This window comes from Trichosurus vulpecula, chromosome 1 (assembly GCF_011100635.1).
Source record: "Trichosurus vulpecula isolate mTriVul1 chromosome 1, mTriVul1.pri, whole genome shotgun sequence".
In the NCBI taxonomy this organism is placed as follows: domain Eukaryota; kingdom Metazoa; phylum Chordata; class Mammalia; order Diprotodontia; family Phalangeridae; genus Trichosurus; species Trichosurus vulpecula.
In genome coordinates, this window is record NC_050573.1 from 23,575,483 (window position 1) to 23,596,371 (window position 20,889).

Consider the following 20,889-nt stretch of genomic DNA (forward strand, 5'->3'; position numbering starts at 1 on the left):
TCATTTTGAGGTGAGATTCAAACCCAAGCCTTGCTCCTTTCACATCTAGGACTCTATCCATTTCTTCATGTGATACAGCTTCTACTTGGATATGAGGATTGGTTGAAGGAATGAGAGATGCATTTCCCACCTGGCTGCACCCACTTAGGATTTCCTTGACTTCTCCATCACACCCCCAACTCACAGTCCTCCTCGAACCCCACGTTGGCTTTTCAGCTTTTGTGTTGTTTTCACCCACTAGACAGGGGCAGGAACTTTCTTTTATTATTTCTATCCCCAGGGCTTAGCACAGTGCCAGACACATTGACACACTGAAGGCACCTAACAAATGTTCATTGATTATTAACTAGGAATTAACTAGGAATTAACTAGGAACCTGGGGCGGGGAACCCAACTACTTAGAAGAAGTATAACTTGTCAGTAATTTAAAGGGCTTTTGAGAAATCGATATCCTACCCAGAGTGGGGGGTGGGGGGGCAGAGGTACGCTATTGGTTATCCTACCAGGCGTCAGTGACTCTTTGCTCTCAGGGCTAGCAAACCCTCTCCTCCTGAAATGCCTGTAATTAGGAGTGGAAAGCTACCTACGAGATACTGCCCTTCCCCCTCTCGTTTCAAAACGGATCATTACGTTGGAGACAAGGTCCTAATTGGGTAATCTAGATTCCAACCCCTAAACTTGATAGAAAGTTTCTAAAAATCATTGATTTAACTGCTAACATAGGCATGATTTCACAGTTCCCACGGAATGCCAGATGCCTCCCAAATCTTTTTTTCCCCAGTTTTTAAAAAAAAAAATTTATTCCAAACTTAAGAAATAAAACAAACATTTCCATAACAAAGTGCAATAGGAAAAAAAAGGATTACACATGAAACTGCAAATCTTTTATGTACAACTTGCCTTTCCTTTTAAATTTATAATAAAATTATCATGTAACTTTTTTCCTCCTCCCTCTCCCCCTCCCCTCCATAGAGATGACTACCATTGGACACAAATATGTATATATGTAAAACCATGCTATACGTACTTCTATTTTCAGTTCTTTCTCTGGATGCAGATAGCATCTTCCTTCATAGGTCCTTTATAGCTAATCTGGGTATTTATATTACTCAAAATTATTTGGTCACTAAAGTTGTTCTTAAAACAATGTTGCTATTACTGTATATAATGTTCTCTTGTTTCTGCTAATTTTGTTCTTCATTATTTCATGCAAGTCTTTCCAGGTTTTTCTAAAATCACCAAACTCATCATTTCTTATAGCACAGTAGTAATCCATTACAACCATATACCACAACTTGCAACAATTTCCACAATTCCCCAATTGATGGGCATCCCCTCAATTTCCAGTTCTTTGCAGCCACAAAGTGAGCTGCTATAAATATTTCAGAACATATAGGTTCTTTTCTTTTTTCTTTAATCATCTTAGGAAACAAGCCTATAAGTGGTATTCAGGGTCAAAGAGTATAGGCAGTTTTAGGTGTAATTCCAAATTGCTCTCCAACCATGCCATCTTGAGTGGGGGAGGGGAGAAGTGAGAGGAGAGGGAAGTGGAGAATATTTGGAACTCAAAAACTCATGAACTGAGTGCTGTAAACTAAGAATAAATAAGTAAATTAAAAAAAAAAACAACAAATTGCTCTCCAAAATGGTTGGATCAGTTCACAGTTCCACCAATGGTGAATTAGTATTACAATTTTGCACATTGCCTCCAATATTTGTGGATTTTCCTATCATTTAAGTCAATCTGATAGGTGTGAAATTATATCTCAAGTTTTAATTTGCATTTCCCTATGCAATAATGATTTAGAGCATTTTTTTCATGACTATAAATTGTCTTGATTTCTTCATTGGAAAACCCTGTTTTCCAATCCTTTGATGACCATTTATCAACTGAGAAATGACTCATATTCCTACAGATTTGACAAAGTTCTTTATATATTTGAGATCTGAAAGACTGTCTATAAGTCCCGCCCCCAATTTTGTTTTCCTTCTAATCTTAACTACATTGGTTTTATTTGTACAAAACTTTTTTAATGTTACTGAAATTATCTATTTTACACATCCTAAAGCTCTTTTGTTTATTCACAAATTGTTTTAAGTCTTATAAGTAACACGTAATAAGTAACACGTTCCACTTTCTTCAAATTGTGTTGTAATATCTCCCTTCATATCTAGGTCATATGTGCATTTTGACCTCATCTTGGTAAATAGTGTAAGATATTGATCTAGGTCCAATTTCTGCCAAACAGCTTTCTAGCTTTCCCAAAAATTTTTATCAAATAATTCTTATCCCCAAAACTTTACACTGTCTTTACACTTGTCAAACACAAAGTTACTTGCTACAGTCACTTGCTGCTGTAAATTGTACGTCTACTCCATTTCACTACCTTTCTATTTCTTAGCCAGTACCAGATAGTTTTGATAACTACTACCTTATAATATAGTTTAAGATCTGGTACTGCTAAATGTCCTTCCTTTACGCTTTTTTTCATTAGTTCCTTTAATATTGTTGACCTTTGGTTCTCCCAAATGAATTGTTTTTTTCTAACTCAGTAAAATAATTTTTTTTTGTAATTGGGCTGGTATTGTATAGATGAATTTAGGTAAAATTGTCATTTTTATTATATTGGCCCTGCCTACCCATGACCAATTAATATTCTCTAATTATTTAAATCTGATTTTATGTTTAAAAAGTTTTTTATAAATTTATTCATATACTTTCTGTGTTTGTTTTGGCAGGTATACTTCCAGGTATTTTATACTGTCTGGAGTTGATTTTAAATGGGGTATCTCTTACCTTCTCTTCTTACAAGGTTTTGTTAGGGATATATAGGAATACTGATGTATGTTGGCCTATTTTGTATCTTGCTACTTTACAAAAATTGTTTCAGCTTTTTAGTTAGATGCCTCCCAAGTCTGCACAACCAGCCTTTATCTCTCTTGATCTCTAAGCCCACATCTGAAGGTGCATAATGGATATCTCCACCTCGTATGCCCTGGAGACATCTCAAATTCATTACATCCAGAACAGGACTCATCTTCTCCCCCCTCTACCTCAAATAAAATCCCTTTTCCTAACTTTCTAAATGCTGACAAGCACATCCATGTTCAAAATCCCAGTCATCCTGGATCCTTCTCTCTCTCTCTCTCACTCATCCCCCACATCCAAGGAGTTGCCAAGTGCTGTCCAACTCCAGATCATCTTTAACAGTTGTCTGCCTGACAGTTGTCATACCCTAACTCGGTCCCTCATCTCTCACTTGGACTATTGCACGTCTTCTCATTGGTCCCCTCGCCTCCTATCTCCCCTAACCAATTCATGCTTCAGTTTCCAAGCTGACATTTCTTAAAGCACAGATACGACCATGTCCCTCATCTGTCCAAGAAGCTTCAGGGTTCCTATTGCCCCGAGGGCAAATGTCAATAGCATTACATTTAAAAGCCCTTGGAAATCTGGCTCCAACCTTTTGAGACTAATTTCTCACTCTTCTCCCTCATACGCACATTTAGCCAAACTGACTGTACTATGTACTCAGTACATAGCCCATCTCCTGCCTCCTTATCTTTGCAAAGGCATGCCTAGAATGCTCTTCTTCCCCACCTCTACTTCCTTCAAAACACAGCTCAGGCCTTTCCAGATGTATCATCATCAGTGTTCTCAAACTGCTCGCTAAGCCCCACAAAAAATATGTATGTACATACCTATTGAGATACATATGTATCTACACATCCATGGATATACCTGTGGAGATATTTAAATACCTCTGTGTTCTCATAGAATATCAAACTTTTGGGGATCAAGGTCTATTTTTCTTTTTCTTTGTGCTATTTCTTTCCCAGTGCTAAGTCTCAGTGACCAATGAGGGTAGAACTGGAAGCAGTGAGTGAAAAAGAGGCAAATTTACATCTAGCCTAAAGAAAACTTCTGCACAAAAGCTGCCTCAAGTCAGAATGGGAAGTCCTCAAAAGTAGTGGCTTCTGCCTTCCTATATTATAGGGAGAGGCTGGATCAGAGGCTTCTGAGGTCCTTTACAAACTCCAGTTCTGTAACAGGAGTGTACATTTTAAGTTCATTTTTCCTCCAGTGAATATATGGACTAGGGTCTTGGTGAGGGGAAGGACAGTTGTGGAACTGGGGGCATATTGGATGAGGTGACCCAGCAGGACTCTGAACAGCCAGGTGGAAGTGGGCACTTGAGTGTGACACACTATACCAGCCGTGCCAGTGCTGGGCCTACTTGGTGGCACTCATGGCTTGGAATCTAAAGTTGCAAAGGTCTCCACAGAGGTGCCTAAATGACTGCTGCTCGTTAACCAGGTGTTCATAACTGAAGGGCTAACTTCCAGTAGTTCTGAATGTTAAGAGGCTCCCAGGACGCACCGCACTAACTCTGACGCTGGGACTAAGGTTAAGCGTGCGATGGTAGTGGTGACTCAATAGTAGAAGAGCCCGTGTCCAAAGCTCCCAGATGTCTGTCTTTGGCTTAAGTTATCAGCCCAGCAGAAGGTGCCCTCCCAAGCTTGTTAGTTCCTCAGGGTACCAGTGGATGTTATTAATCTCCAGTCCTGCCAGGGCCTGAACAGGGTGCCTTCTACCACATGCACACAAGCAGCCATCCTTTTAGGAAATCTCCATGGGGAAATAAAAGCAAATTTTCCCTTGGGCTAAGCCAAAACTTGCCTCGTAGACATTTCCATGCACTACTCCTAGGTCTGCCCTCCTGGGATGGGTACAACAGCCAACATGCTCCCCCTTCGTCTCTTCTCCAGACTAAACACTCCTGGTTTCTTGAACTGATCTGCATTTGGCATGGTCTCCAAGTATGCTTGCCATCCTGCTGACCCTTAGGGCAGTAGTCAATGTTGCCCCTTCAGAAATGGTACAAAAAACAGATCCAACACAAACGTGGTCTGACCAGGGCAGGGCTAAAATGAGTCCTGAAGCTCAGGGATGTCAAGTTACTTGCCCAGAAGCACCCAGATATTAGATGGTAGAGTTAGGACTAGAACCTAGGTCTTCTTACCTCAAGACCAGTATTTCCCCTTTCTATCAGGAGGAGGAGATAACGGATTTGGCAATGGAACTTCTAAAAATGGTTAAGAGTTGTGTCATGCAGAATCAAATTGTAATTATGTTTACTTGTATAACTTTTTCCAAAAGCCTCTTCCCAGAAACATGATCACAAATAAAGCCATGGCCAACCATGTTCATCTCTGAGCTGCTAAACCATCACGAGTCAAGATTATGCTGGCCCCTTAATAGAGAGACCACAGGAAGGTGAGAAACAGTACTCCTGACACATGCTGTGAAAATGCCCTTTTATTCCTATAGATTGTGACAAAATAACATTTTATACAAATAAGTCACCTAGTTCACTTTGGACACAGAGACATTACAATGGAATAAAGGTCTCAAGTGGAGAGAGCAGGGAAGAAAAGGAGAGGTATAGACCAGGTCACTGATGCTTCTTACATTCTGTGAAAATAGATTTACATGGAAAAAATAGAATTTTACAACTTCAATAAATTTACATGATCCTTTGGAAAACAAAAGGGAAAAATTCACCAACCACCAGATCCTTCTTGTACAAAAGAAATGAATGACAGAGATGGCAGCAATGGAGTGCCTCAGGCTCACTGGGCTCACACTTCCCAGGAGGTAATTTCTGCATTTGAGAATATTGGTAACCAGTGCAAGAGCACATGCTGAACTGCCTTCTGAGCACTCTGCCCCAATCCCTGGGTGGGCTGACCCCCAAAGAGAGGGGGATATCACCTATGAGGCTTCTAAGTGACCTACCTCCCTGGTGTGCTGGTCACAGCTATGATATCAAAAAGTACTATCTCTTGTACATGTTCTTCAGCAAGTGAAAACTGTCTGGACCCAACCAAGGGCTGCTTGAGAAGTTCCAAAACACCAACACTATCATCTGATAACAAAGGCTGAGAGACTGTGTCTCTCAGGAGGCACGTGTCCCTGCACTATTCCCAAAAGATCACTAGCTTCAAGCTATGAGGTGAGGGCAAGTCACCCAACTCTGGCCCCAATCTAACTTCATCTGTTCTCGACTTACCCTTCAAGATGTTTCACTTAACAAGGAGGATCTTCTCTGGAGAAGGCCCTAGGCTCTGTAGTAAAGGACTGGCTGGTGTAATGCTCTAAGGTGAAATACAATGGACAGGAGGGAAAGGACAGAGACCCACATGATGCCAGCTCAGTCTCCTGGAATGCAATGTATCTCAGGAACTAGCCCTCAGAGGCGGTGGGCCCCGCCCCCAAAGGTCTCTGCTTTTCCATTCTTACCACTGAGAGGCCAAGTGCTAGTCTCAAAACCTTAGGAACTTGGTGTCTGGCTTTACTACTTAATAGAGAACTGGGATGTCCTCATCTCATCTCACTCCAGCTATAGCTTCTAAACTGACCCTCACGTCAGAGCTCACAGTCGCCAAGTTTCCTACATCTCTTGACCACCTAAGGATACAAGCCAGAAAGCGGACACCAACAACACTGGTTCCTTATCAATGAGGAATAACTTCCTACTTCACTTACGGGGTTCCCAGAGTCTCTAATAAGTCCAATGGAGTTCCAGGGGACATGGCAGCCAATCCAGCCCACAGCCTCAAACACTGTCCTCTCCAGTCTCCTGTTCCCGAGGAAAAGTGAACACTGCACAGGGACAGATCAATGAGAAAAGAAGTCCATTCTAAAACAAAACCCAGTCTGTTCTGACCCATCTATCCAAGCAATTGTGATGGAGTGCAGAGCCCTGGGGACAAACTGTATGGCTAAAAGAGGGTGTTCCAAGTGGTGATATGCATAGCTCCCAAAGATCACTCCTGTGAGCACTCTGCTGGGAGAAGAGACCAGTCTGGGTCTGCAGCCCATGGGCACAGCTAAAATGGAAAACCAAAGGTCATAAGGCAGAAGTAACATCTGCCCATGAAAAAAAGGGAAGAAACCACAGCCAGAATGCTGCCCCGCCAGCATTGGGGCAAAGCCACAGGTTAAGGCACCAGGATTTCTGCTCAGCTCTCATCTCAGGATCTGTCTCTGATAGCAGGTGGATGGCCCCTTCTCACTCAGCTCTCAAGCCCAGCCTCCAGGCAAGGGAGCCTTTGGGGCAGGGAATGTAGTCAAGGCACAGGGAATGGGCATGGGCAGCCCCAGGAAAGACAGTCTTGACCCATCTCTACCACCCAGGGTTTAGGAGCCATCCCAGTAACCACATAATGACCGGAGGGGCTCTGGCAAAGAGGCAGGGACATCCAAGCAGAATAGCAGTCCTGCCTGTCCAGGAAGACCCTCTGAGCGGTATCAGGGTGCACTGTTGTGCCCCAGTGTTAGTGGCTCTTGGGGCTTTCTCTGGGGACTTCCACCAGACAGCTTCAGACTAGTGCTAATGGTGACCAGCAGTGACAACCTGCTTGGTAAAAATCCATGATGTTTGGTGGAGCACCATAAAACTACCCAAACAACCATCTGATTGCTTGCAGCTAAAGAGAGGAACCGATCAATGGACAAAAGTCTGAAGACAGGGGTACCCAGAGAGATGTGTTAAGGCCATATCTGAGAGGCCAATCTAACCTGTTCCATCCTCCCCCGCAAACCTCATACTCTCTGTCCAATAATTACAAGGGCCATAACCTTTACTTTGGTCTGACAGCTAGGGAAGGTTCCATTAATTTTAGTGGAAAATCAAGTTGAGAAGTTTCTTAAGTTCAGAGGTCACTCCATATGGACAGTCAGTGTCCATTCTCCTCCAACGCTCCAAGCCACACTATATAGACTAAATCCCTTTCTTTTAAGATGGTGCTGGCATCTAAGCATAGCTCACTTGATGACCACAATGGGTTCCGGGAACCTGGATTAATACTATTTTAAGTCTAGATTCAGATCAGATAAACTGGAAACACCATTGTCAAAGTATAAACCTCTTTGAGAAGTTCAGAAGTTTTCAAAATAATACAGTGGGGGAAAGACTGGGTAGCAAGAGGCTGCTCGAGCCTGAGAGTAAACTATTACCCCACAAAGAAAATCGACATATTCTATCTAATGAGATGAAATGAGCACATAAGGCGGCAGAAGCCAAATTGGCCATGGGTTTAAAGCTCCCCCAAAATGAGGACAGGAAGGCACTGCCAGTTTGAAGAGAGGAGTCCTGCCTGGGAATTTCCCTTTGGAGAGGCTGAGACCTCAATCTGACTCCAGGAGAAGACACCAAGCCTAACCAAGGCTCCTGGGAACCAAACACAAAGCAGGGTTCTCCAGGAAATTGACTCTAGTATCTGGCCTCATGACCCACCCATCCCTAGGCCAAAGCCCTGCCCTGACCTGCTCTCCTGTTCCTCCCACCCCAAGTACCTTTGGACTGGTATGAGGGCAAGTAGTCAGAAAAGACTATGCCAGTCAAAGCACTGAGACTGTGAGAGGAGGAATAACAGAGGCAGAGGCCCGACCTGAAGGCTTCCACAGCAATGGGACATCTGCTCAAGAACTGTCTGAAAAGCCCCCCCAAAGGCCTCCCACTTGAATGTAGTTCTCTAGGAGAGGGCTCAGCTGAAAAGCACAAACAAGTGGACACAGCTAAAACCAAGTGGAAATAAACTTTCTTCTTTAACTGGCTTAAAAAGGCCTTATCCTAACCCGTTATTCGACAAGAGTACCTTCGAGATCTAAGGGACAGCAAGAAGAAAGGGAGGAAAGGAAGCTGGGGAAGGAAAGAGCAGCCCTGCTCGGCGTTTCCCGTGGTGGAGAGGAAGCTGCTGGCCCTTCGCTGCTCCACCGGGCTTGTGGGCTGTGGTCATGGTCACCCGAGGATTGGTCCCCTCCGCACACCTGGCGCAGCACCTTGCCCTCCTTCCCGTGGCTACTGCCCCCCATTGTAGGCGTAGTCAGCCTTGTTGTGCATGACCAGCTTGTTGTCCACGAAGTAGAAGCTGTCGGATCGAGTCTCGTAAGGGTGCTCCACCATGAGGCGAACTGTGAACCAAGGGGAGAGGGCGGAAGTGAGATGTGCCTGCAGGCCATGGCAAGCATTCATTCATTCCTGTTACTACAGACATGCTCCAATTGGTCTATTTCTGGGGGCCCAGTCAGTGCTGTGGGGGTCTTGGGGCCAGGGCAGCCTCTTTTTGTGTCCCCCATGCTTAGCCCTGTGCCTGGCACCTAATAAATGTTTACTGAATGAATGACAGCATCACATAATTAACAAAGCATCTCCACAAAACCTCAGTTGAGTTAGATAACAGCAGGAGGTCTCAGTAATGCCGCACTAAAGGTCTACAAGACACCAGTGGTAACCCTGTGAGGTAGGTGGCATGACAAGACAATTTACAGAGGCAAACTGGGCTCAGGAGAGTCTGTTCAGAACTCAGGAGCGAGTAAGCAGCAGTTGTAGGATTGGACCCTGGCTCTTCTTTGAGCTGGCCCTCCTCCTGGGGTGGCCTGCTCAGGAGCCTGCCAATCATCTCCCAACATGGGCTCCTACCTGACCCAAGGCCCTGGATTCCAAAGTGTACCTAGAAGTCCATCCTCAGGAGCCATCACTCTGCCCAGCACCCTAGGCTGCTCAGAGCTCCCAGGGATAGAAAGCAGGGGAGGACAAAGGTCAGAAGCCTTCTCCAGCCACATCCTCCTACTCCTGCAGCGAGTTTGTCTGCTTTGGGAGCCTGGCCTAAGGCATCTGTCAGCTCAGCGGGAAGCCCGAGCAGCCAGGCTGCTAATAAGCACCTTCCTCATACCAGAGGATGAGGGGAATTAAGAGTCACCACCTCTTTGACAATCAAGTTAATGTTTATAGTCTTTTGAGAGCCCCACAGAAAGATGCCATTGTTTGGGCTAATTTTTAAAAGATGAAACTCTTTTCTGGTAGAAATTCTTAGAACCCAATGCTGACATTGGAGGTCTGCAAAGTGTCTCACCTGTATCTTCTCATTTGATTCTCAAAACCATGTGTTACAAGTATAGAATACTACCACCCACTTTACAGAAAGGAGAACTGAGGTTCATTATCTTTTCCCCTAGAGCCATCCCCTCCTATCTTCCCAAGGACACCAGGATCCTCCCAGTCCCTCAGCAGCATAAGCCAGGAATGCTCCTGGAGCCTTCCCTTTCCCTACATCAGCCAGCTACCTCCAGAACACCCTTCCATCTACAAGGACAAACCAAGGTGATGAATATGGGAGCAGTGAACACAGTGCCATGGACATAGTCACTGAGGACTGGGGGATGTTGATGACTATTTGGCCTGTGGATGGCCATGGCCTGAGGCTCCAGGTTTGAGCACTCTCTAGTCTGGAAAACCCAGAATTTAAATCCTGTCTCAGACACTTTACAAGCCGTGCAAAGTCATTAGCTCAGTTACCTCATCTGTAAATTGGGGATAACGCCAACACCCAGCAGGATGTGAAGATCAAAGGGGATCATAGATGTAAAGTGCTTTGCCTCCCCCCGGTCTCCCTGATCCAGTCTTTGTCTCCCCTCTGTCCTCCACATAGTTGCCAAGGTGATATTCCCAGAGCAGGGGTCTGACCAGTCACTCTCTGGCTCAGGAGGAATCAGTAGCTGCCGATTGTTTCCAAGATACAATACACACTGCTTTGTTTGACTCTGAGGTCCTTTCGCAACCAGATCCAGCCCAGTTTTCAGGCATGACTTGGCAGGATTTGAACACAGGACTTTACTCCAAGTGCTCTCAATACCACATCCTGGTTCTCTCCAAAATGACAACTAACCAGCCCTTCAGCTATGTCTAGAGCACTTTCAGCAACACGAAGCCCATCTTATCAGCAGATGCTGCTTCGAACTCTACCATGACTCAGAGCAGAGGGCAGGACCTGACTTGGCCTTCAATGTCCAGCTCAGCTTCACTTCTAAGAGCCTAAGACAGGCTGTGACTATCAACAGAATGACCTGCCTCGGGGCCAAGGGAGCCTGGGTCAGACACTTGTGACTAAACCCTGGCATGTCACCTCAAGAGCCAAACTTCTAGGCAGGGAGCCACATCAAGGCCCAACATCTGATTTGGGGTATTTGTGACTTTACGGCTACTAAAGATGAAGTATTCGGAGCAGGCTCTGATCTGTCAGGAAGAGGGGACTGAGACAGCCCGGCCAGGCCATGTAGCGGGCCTTGGAGCCCTGAGCCAGGCAGTGGCCCAGCTTCAGCAGCTTCCTGGCTGCTCTCCCAAGCCCTCCACAGTCTGGGCCGCCACAGCCCTCCAGCCTAATCCAACCTCTCCCCATCCACATCCACACTGAGCACACCACACTCGTGCCCGTCCTCAGCCCGAACTCTCCTCTCTTCTCTTCTCTCAACTCCTGGTCATCCTACAAAGCCCAAATCAAATGCCAAGTCCTCCTGGAAGCCTAGGAACTCTCCACAAAAAGGCCTTCCCTCCTGAACCACCCAAGAGCACTTTGTTTTGCATCTAATATGTTCAGGTATTACTGTGAGTTAAAATTCTCTGTTGGGGTCTTGTCCCCTCACTAGACTGGAAGCTCCATGAGGGCAGAAACTCAATCATCTACTGTTGGGCATTTTCCCCGGTGCAGTGTCCAGCATAACACTTCTGCACATCCCAACCAGCCTCCAGCACCCACAATGGCTCCTTATCTCCTACTCAGTCTACGCTTCACGACACCTGGTTGACCACACTCTGGCCCTCCCTCCTTCCTTATCGGCAGTCAGGCCCAAGTGGCTCATCCATGCCTGGAGTTCTGAGCACAGAACTGAGGACCAACAAGGGGAGAAGAACCAAGTAGGGAACTGGGGAAGAGCAGGTGAGCTTAGGGAAGATGCCGTCATAGCTACTTGTGAGCAACACCAGACAGAAAGAGGAACTCTGAATCATGGCTTTCTCTCATGCTCATTCTACCCCTCAACACAGGCAGCAGCCAAGGGAACCTCAGGACAAACCTGAATATTCCCCCATAACCCAATGATATAAACAAGGTAAGGAATTAGGAAGAGACCCACTGAGAAGGAAGACCCTTAGGACAAGGCACCTGCTATGTGGCCCCAGGCAATTCAATCTAATCCAGCCAACATTTATTAAGCACCTACTAGGTGCAAGGCAGGAATAGCTAGATGGCTCAATGGATACAGTGCTGGGCCTGGAGTCAGGAAGACCAGAGTTCAAATTTGGCCTCAGATACTTACTAGCTGGGTGACCTTGGGCAAATCACTCTAGTACCTTGGCCAAGAAAACCCCATGGACAGTATGGTCCATGGGGTCAGAAAGAGTTGAACATTACTGAACAACAGGTGCCAGGCACTGGGCCAAGTGCTTGGGAGGCCAGGACAAACCAAGAGGAGTCCTGACCTCCAAGGAGCCCAGCACATGTGCAGATATGGGAAACACAAGGTAGAAGAGAAGGTCACAAAGCAAGAGACCTCCACATAGTTGGAGTCAGGTGCTTCAAGAATACAAGAGAGCATGGCAGGGGAGGGGGAGGTAGGTCAATGAAGACTTCATGGAAGCTGAGCCTTGTAAAGGTGGGGATGAGAAAAGCCTGCACTGAGGGGAAGAGGGGAGGATGGTAAGTGGGGAAGGACATGTCCACTCAGGCTTATGACAGGCAAGTGACTTCACTCCAGGACTTGGATTTACAGGAAGGAAGGAAGGGAGGAAGGAAATACGTACTGACATCCTCGGAGAGCTGAGGAAACTCATAGATATGTTCACACGTGTTCCTGCTACTGGGAATACAGAAGCCAAAATCGAAGTCAAAGTTCTTCAGCAAACGCTCCCGAAAATAGTGCCGTTCAATCATTCGGAAGTTGGACACTGGCTTGTCTCCTACAGTGAACTCCACCCTGAAAGAGAAACCTCTGTAAGCGCCACTTCTCTTCACTTAGGGCCCCTTCCTACCCAAGCCCCAGCCTAGGATGGTAGTGGGGGGGAGGGGGGCGGTGCATAGTGGGGCCTCCAAACATGGACCCGTTACTCACGTCGCCCCAACCGTTCGGAGTCGGAGAAATGCGGGCGTGAACTGATACCGAACAAAACGTCCAGCGCTGATGTCTACCTCTCCACCTTCCTCCTCCTCCTCCTCCTCTTGGTCTGAAAGAACACAAAGAGGCAAGGAGAAAAGGAGACAAAGTGAGTGAGCACCACTTGGTAGGTGGAGGTAAGAGAGTCTGTGTGGAGCAAGTTAGCTCAGCGAGGGACAACACAAGTGCAGCTGGGGTCATGGGCTCTCGACTCTCAGGTGAATCAGGTGAATCATCGGTCCAGATTTTGTGCCTTGGCCATAGACTGCCTTCTACCGGTGACCCATCACTTGCCAGCCAGAGGCACGAGTGGAAAGAGCAGGTGAGACCATTCGAAGTCCCACTGATGGTGCTGGGCTGTGGCATCAACTTCACAGAGAACAGCTGGTCCTCTCATAACTAGAAAGCATCAGCAAGGAATAATGGTGAGGCGAGGGCCTAGCTGCTGGACAGGCACCTGCCATAAAGGTACGAGACCAAGGCACGGAGGCACTCAACTTCAGGACGAGTTCCTCCAGGTCCAGGCTGACACGAGGCATGGAAGAGCTCTAAGGGGGAGCTCACCCACCCTCTTAGTTATCAGATCACATGTGCCTCAGAGAAGGGCAGCCTGACCCTACCTCACAAGGTCCCAGGGAGGACCAAGCCAAGTGGGGAAGGGCCTTGGCAAGACCCCAGGCTGGGGGAGTCTTATGTGGTTCTAACCACTCAACAGCTGCAGGGGGCACTAAACCTCCCAATGCCTTCACCCAGTCACCTCATGAAGAGGAGGGGTACCCAGGCTACGTCCTTAAGCCTAGGGAGTTCCCACTCTGGGCTAATCCTGAAGAACCAGAGGGACCCTAAGAGGATCCCAGGAGTTTCCTGGGGGAGGCTGGAGAGTTGGATGTAAACTTGGATTCCTGGGTGGGAAAAACCAAATCCTGCAAACATTTGAAGGGCAAGACAGCAAAGGAAAAAAAGGTCAAGGGAACAGAATGATCTTCTAGCTGACCCTGACCACGGTAGTCTTTCCAGAAATGTCCCTTTGAGAAGGTCAGCCTAGTTTCAGACTTCCTGACTACCATGCAACACTAGGGGCCTGGTGACCTGATGCTGCCTGTGTCCAGCATGTGTGTAGCATCCCGAAACTGTGGGACAACAAACAGGGGCCACCAGATACTTCCAAATGACGAGGAACTAAACAGGAGGCAAGAAGAGCAGACACACCAGCATTCATGGCCCCAAAGGACAGGGAAGCAGCTGCCTCCCACAAGGAGGGGGTGACCTACCTGAAGCAGAAGGTTTGGCAATCTCAAAGAGCACCGTCCCTGTTTCCAGATCACGAATTTTAAATCGGGTAAAATCAATACTGTAGATGTTATCCTCAGGTTTGCAAAGATAATCTGAAAAGGAGAAGAATTTCTAGATTCCTAAATCCCCCCCATTCCCCAACCACCCTATTGATAATGTCTACAGGCTCCAGAGTAGGATTTTCATAGGATTAGAAACCATGGAATCCAACCCTCTTATTTTAGAGGGGAAAACTGAAACCCTAGGTCAAAGATCAAGTGACTTGCCCAAGGTCACCCAGGGACTTCAGTGGCTAAGCAGGAATTCACACCTGGGTCAGCACTACCAACTCACAGCTCTTGCTCATCACTCAGCCTCCTAAAGCTCTGATTCAGCCTCTAAGACTGAGGGTCAAATGTCATCGGAAATAAAAGGGGCACTGAAAGACACGAAGGACCAGAAAGGCTGGACTGGGCATAAATGCAGATCTCACTAAAACTTCCTATTGTAAAGATCTCACGGGAATACAGGCTTTTCACAAAGTCTTTTCTCCAAATAGGAGCCTTCGATTTGAATGTCCTGAACTGGCCAGTGGCAATTTGAAAAATCCGTGCTGGCATTTAAAAGCCTGTGTTGATTTTCTGGATTAATACAGTACTTCCTCCTTAAAGAGCTTTGTTTCCTCTTTTTAAAGTAAAGGCATTCTTATAGAATAGCCCAGAAATAAGATGGGTATTGAGCAGAAATGATCCAGGGTGATACCTTCCCTGCCCACATGGAGATCCTATAAACACAGCCTGTGCTGGTCACCTGGGCAACTTGTCCTGGTGCTTCCTCCATTAGTTCTTTCAACATTTCATTCATGTTGTGTGTCAGTGAGCTCATAATCTCCTTTGTAGCCCCCTAGAGCCAAGTACAGCCCTGCACATGTCCACGGGCGGCCTTTCGATGAGCGAGACTGTGGTGGCTCAAAGGGGACAGTGCCCTCATCCAACCCTGAGTATGGGCCTGACAAGTTTGGGGCCTCCAGGGATGGGACCACCCAAAAGAATTAGCACCCCACTCAACTAGCCAAATGCCCAGCCAACCCACCACCTCAAAGCAAACAAGACACGTGCCCCCTTCTTCCATCCTGGGCAAAACACCAAAACAAAACAAACCAGAAGACAGAGAATCCAGGAGCTTTGGCCCCTCCTGAAGACTCTTTCTTCATTTGCAAAATGAAGGGGGTTAGACTGTCAGTTTTCGCTGTGATATTTCATGGCTCCAAGCCCTGGTGGAAAATGGGCAAGACCAGCAGAGGAAACCATTCTACCTAGTTATAAAGGAAGCTAAAAAGGGAAACTATAATTAATACGTCCGCAATTTTATTACATGCAAAAAAAAAATCCCTGGTCCAAATAGTGTTTAAAGGCTCTCCAGAACGCCCCCAAAGTCATACAGGACTGGGGCCACCCGCTTACGAGGCTCACTCGACCGGCCAAGGAACCCTCTCCACGAGCCTCTAAGACCACCGCCCAGGCCACCAGCCGGGGCACACAGCTAACGGACGGCCACTCGGGGGCCTCCACTCCACCCCCAAAGCCCGAGGAAACAATTGGGTAGAATCCAGGAGGCTGGATGATGGAAAAAAGGAACACCCGGATTGTTATAAATTCCTAGAGGGCCAAGAGCTAAACTGAAGTTAAGATCGCCCTTCCCCCATCCTGAGCCCCGGCCCCCAGCAGCCACTTAGTGAATGGGGTGAAGAAGCTCCAAGGTGCGGAGCGGGCGGACCAAGGCCAAGGACGGATCGGAAGGGCAGAGGTGAAGGGGGCAGCGGCCTCACCTGAGCCGGGGGTGAAGTGGGGAGGGGGAGGGGGGGAGGGGCACATAATACTGAGGTGGCCCCCGGTCCAGCGTTTGACTTGTCTCATCCGAGCCTCAGCCAACAGCCCGGGGTGGGGGGTGGGGGGGCACGTCGGGCCCCTGCGGTCCCAGAGGCAAGGAGGGTCTGAGGCAGTTAATGCCCAGACCGAGGGGGGGGGAGGGAGCAGGGGGGTGAAGAGGGGGATGAAGGAGAAGAAAAGAGGGAGGGGAGAAGCGGAGGGGGGGGGAAGAGGGGAGGGAGCGGGTGTGAAGAGAGGAGGGGGGCGGAGAGGTACGGGATGGGGCCGGGGGGGGGGCTGGCCGGGAGGCTTTGCAGGGGAACAGTGCCCGTCGGGGTCCGCGAGGGGGAGGGGCGGCCGCTCGGTGGGGGGAGGGGCGGCCCCGGACCGGCCGCGGCCGCGGGGGGCGGGGGGGGTTCGGGGGTCCGAGCCGCCGCCGTCCCCCCGGGAAGGGCAGTGCACTCACTCTCCGTGACGCGGCTGAGGCGCAGGACGTGCTCGGGCCGGATGGTCTCCAGGGCCAGCAGCTCCTGCTCGGTGACCGGCGGGACCCGCCTGGCCTCGGGCCTCCCGGAGCCGCTGCCGCTGCCGCCGCCGTCCGCGGAGTGGTGGTGGGCGGCGGACGGCGGCTGGCGCCGGGCCTTGAGCCGGTTCAGGACGCCGCCGCCTGGCTTCTTCTTCTCGTCCTTGGTCCCCCCCAGAGCCCCGGGCCCCGGCCCCGCCGCAGCCGCCGCCGCCGCCGCCTTCGGGTTCGAACCGCTCATCGCTCCGCCGCCAAGATGGCCGCCGCGCCGCCGCCGCCCCCACAGCGCCGTAACTATGGAGAGCGCCAGGGGGCGGGGCCGGCGTGAGGCGGGGCCTATAGGGGGCGGGGCCAGAGGAACCAAGATGATCGTCTGGGCCCGTCCCACGTGCCGCCCGGGTCTGGACCCCGGCGGGCTCAAGGGGAGGACCGAGGCCGAGGCTGGGGCGTGACCTGGCGCTGCCCGACCGCGCCCCCACCTCCTCCGCCTCGGGCCCTGGGCCCCGCCCCTGGCCGGGGGCGTGCGGCTCAGGACCTCAGGCATCTGGAAGCATCTCTGGGGGCGCAGACCCCTGGGGGCCCTGACCACCCCTTAGCCGTTTGAGGGACCACGTGCAAGTCTGTGCACCTCTGAGCCTCACTTTCCCCATCTGTAAAATGAGGATTATAAGAATTGGGGTCCCCAGCTCAAGGTAGTCCTGACGCTTAGGTGACATAATGTAGGCAGAGCACTTTGCAAACCTAAAAGTGTTTATTAAGCGAAGGGGTCAGGAAGGGGCATCGATGCCACCACGATGTGCCAGGCACTGTGCTGACAAGCGCTTTTACAGCTGGCTACCTCTTGATCCTTGTGATGAGGGTGACGGGGCCAGCACCCTCAGTGTTAACCCCTGATCACCCAAGGCTACTTGCCACTCCTCAATCCCATCCAGATCTTCCCAGTCTTTTTCCAGGCGGATCTGCCCTGTACCCTTGCAATTCTGGCTTCCCAGCACCCCAAACAGTAATACTTCCAGGTAGGTGCTGTTATTTTTTAGTTTAGGAAACTGAGGCAGGCAGAGGTTAAAGCAGCTGCCCCAGAGTCGTTCAGCTTATATTGGAAGTTCAATTCAAACTAGTACCTTTCTGCCTCCAAGTTGTACTCCTAACTATGACAGGGAGCACAGCGGATGAAGGCCAGGGTTCAGGTGGAACCTCAGACACTTGCTAGCTTTGTGACTCTGGGCAAGTCACTGAACCCTATTTGCCTCAGTTTCCTCATCTGTAAAATGAGCTTCAGGAGGTGGCAAACCCCTCCAGTATTTTGGCCAAGAAAACCCAAATGAGATCACATAGAGTCCAGGCAAGACTGACCAGCACAGACATTTGGGATCAAGTTCTTGGGTTCAAATATGGGCTCTGCTTCTTACTCAGTATGTTATATGACTTTGGGCAAGCAGTTCTGCTCCCCTGGGCCTCAGTTTCCTCGTCTCTAAAATGGAACATTTTGACAGCTGAAGGCTGCCTCCTTAACTTTGGGTTTACTGGCTAGATTTCTTTCTCAAAAACCAAGCCTCAAACCCAACTAACTCTGGAGCTCATAGATTGGACAATAGGTCCCTATCCTCGCAGAGTGAATTTAAATACTAGTTACTGTTTCTCTTTTGGGCAAGAACCCTGAGGGTCTTCCCCTCCCAATTTGATTTTTTTTGGGGGGGGGGGTGTTGATTAAAAGGGCCATCCCTTGATTAACTTCTTCAAGAGGCCTATTCACTGAATGGGCCATTACCTCATTCAAAGTGAGAACCTGTAAAGACCTTAGCCTAGAAGGACCAGGTTCTCACAATGCATCCTGGGTCATCTCTAGTTGTCCTGGTGAATATTGGACCCAGATGGCTCTGGAGGAGAAAGAGAGGCTGGTGACCTTGCACAACCCTCCCTCACTCAAATCAAAGTCAACCGCAAGTCACGTCATCATTTCCCTGATGTCATGGTCCTCTTCGAGAACGAAGGACAAACAAAAAATGAAACTGGCTGGACCAGATGGACTCAAAGATCCCTTCCAGGGCTGAATAGGGGAATCCCATGATTCAACATTGAATTTAAGGAGACCTAATGACTTAGACTTTTGGACCTTCCCCTCATGTCAATTAATGGTGTACAAGTCTTGGCCCTACTAGATGGCCTTTTAAAAATACCCCTCCCCCAGTGCCTAGCAGTGTGCTCAGCACACAAGGGGAAATTCATAACTTGTAATCCTCAGGCCTAGCATCATCCTAGGAGACCCAAGAGCCAAGGGAGCTCCCCGGTTGTCCTCAATTGTAGATCCTCCGTCCCCATCCCCTGCGCGCCGCCCCCCCCCACCAAGTTTATCTTTTGAATTACCCATGCTAAAATCACTTTGCCAGGCATTCAATTGTGATGTCACCTCTCCAGGCTGGCCTTCTCCTTGAACTAAACGATTTCAACGGTCTCATCAGGCTCTTAACATGAGAGAAATGATCTTGAGGTGGAACAAAGGCTGGGCCTGAAAACACTCAGAATCTTGGCTCAGGTGGTCACTTGGCTGGTGCACAGTAGGTGTTTAATACCTATTGATTAAAATGACCTCTGCATGGACCTAATTAGGTACACACAGCCTCCTCTAATAGCCCCTTACGAGCTGTGCCTTTTTTAGGATCCCCAGCACAGTGCCTGGCACACATTAGACACGTAATAGACATGACAATTAACTGGACAAGCATTTCACCTACCCCAATTTTGGTTTCCTCATTTCGAGGATACTTATAATTTCATCACCCACCACCACCACCACCACCACTGTACAAACATATGCTATTAGGTTCTGTGATCTTTCTGCAGAGGGAAGAAGAGAGGGACCAAGACATGGGTCTTCCTATCTGGTGAGGCAAGCACAGCTTATAGTGGGCAGAGGTCAAGGATGGGATGGCGCCCGGGAGCTGGCTTTGTTTTGGTTTGTCCTACTAGCCCCACACACCAGCAGTTCCTTCACACTACCACCAAACAGTTCTGTTGTAACTGGCCAGCTTCACTTCCTTGGAAAGACTTTGGCCAAAGGGCTGGTCATTCCCACAACTCCAGGGGCAACACCCGCACCAATCAAAGCAGTCAACCAGCATTTAATAAGCATCTATCTTCATTTGTGCCAGGTACTGTGCTAAGTGCTAGGGGTCAAAGAAAGGCAAAAGATAGCCCCGCCCTCAAGGAACTCACAGTAGGGGGGTGGGGGGGGTGGATGTGCAAATAACCATGGACAAACGAGGTAGACAGGACAAAGCTGGGATCTTATTGTCAGAAGGAAGGTGGCACAACTAGGAAGGCCTGGCCAAGGTGCCTTAGCTGAGACTTGAAGCCAGGGAAAGCAGCCCTCCCTGGCTGCTCCCCTGTGGAGGTGATGGTCACAGGGGCTGGTGAAATCATGCATCTTTGGGCCTTGAAAACTGAAAAGGGCAATGGGGGAAAGGACCTAGGTTGATGTGAACAGGAAACACAGACTGTCCCTGTACTGGCCTTGAGGAAGCAACAGCTACAGTTGTGTGGAGTCAGGAAGGGTCCCGGGAGAGGACTGGCTAGCCCAGGCCTTGAGCAGGGCAGAGTTTGGAAACTTTTTACAAGTGACTTCACAAAAAGCCAAAAATAAAAACCAAGGCCCCAGCAACTTGACACTGGTTCTCATGACCTTGGGCTGGCACAGAACATGAGGGGGGCCTAGTCACAAGCATATGATAACCTGCCACTAGATGCCTCCAGCTCCTTCCTGTGCCGGCTCTCAAGTCTGAGGAGATGGGTTCAAATTCCAACTCAAGGACCTTAGCCAAATCCTTGCCTGGCCTGTTTCTTTTTTTTTTGGCTAAGCTGGCCTTCTGAGTTCTAGTTTCTAGACCCACCCCCTCATTTACCTTAAATTCATTTCACTCAGAAGCTCATAGATTGGACCATGATAGGTCCCTGCCCAAGTTCCACATAATGGCTGTATTTTGGGCCCTCCAGCCTTAAAGTGAATGTCAATGGTAATGGCTTCTCTTTGGAACAGCAACCCTGAGGGTCTTCCCCGCCCAGCTTGATTTTTTTTTTAATCTTTTTTTCTAACTGAAGGGGCCATCCCTTGACTCACTTCTTAAAGAGACCTATTCACTGAATGAGCATCACCTCAGTCCAAGTGAGCACATAAAAAGGCCTTAGCCTAAAAGGGCCAGGGTCTCCCACTGCATCCTGGGTCACCTCCAGTCAAT

General features: G+C 48.7%; 1 protein-coding gene across 1 annotated transcript; it reads right to left on the reverse strand.

The window, feature by feature from the left end:
• Nucleotides 1–5,302: 5,302 nt before the first annotated feature.
• Nucleotides 5,303–16,916, reverse strand: UNC119B (unc-119 lipid binding chaperone B). The gene is made up of 5 exons (XM_036739755.1): nucleotides 16,601–16,916; nucleotides 14,266–14,379; nucleotides 12,953–13,064; nucleotides 12,645–12,817; nucleotides 5,303–8,980 (listed from the first exon to the last, which is right to left on the reverse strand). Exons 1-5 carry the CDS (start codon nucleotides 16,896–16,898, stop codon nucleotides 8,868–8,870), a joined length of 810 nt encoding a protein of 269 aa, XP_036595650.1. The 5' UTR covers nucleotides 16,899–16,916; the 3' UTR covers nucleotides 5,303–8,867.
• Between the last annotated feature and the right edge of the window lie 3,973 nt (nucleotides 16,917–20,889).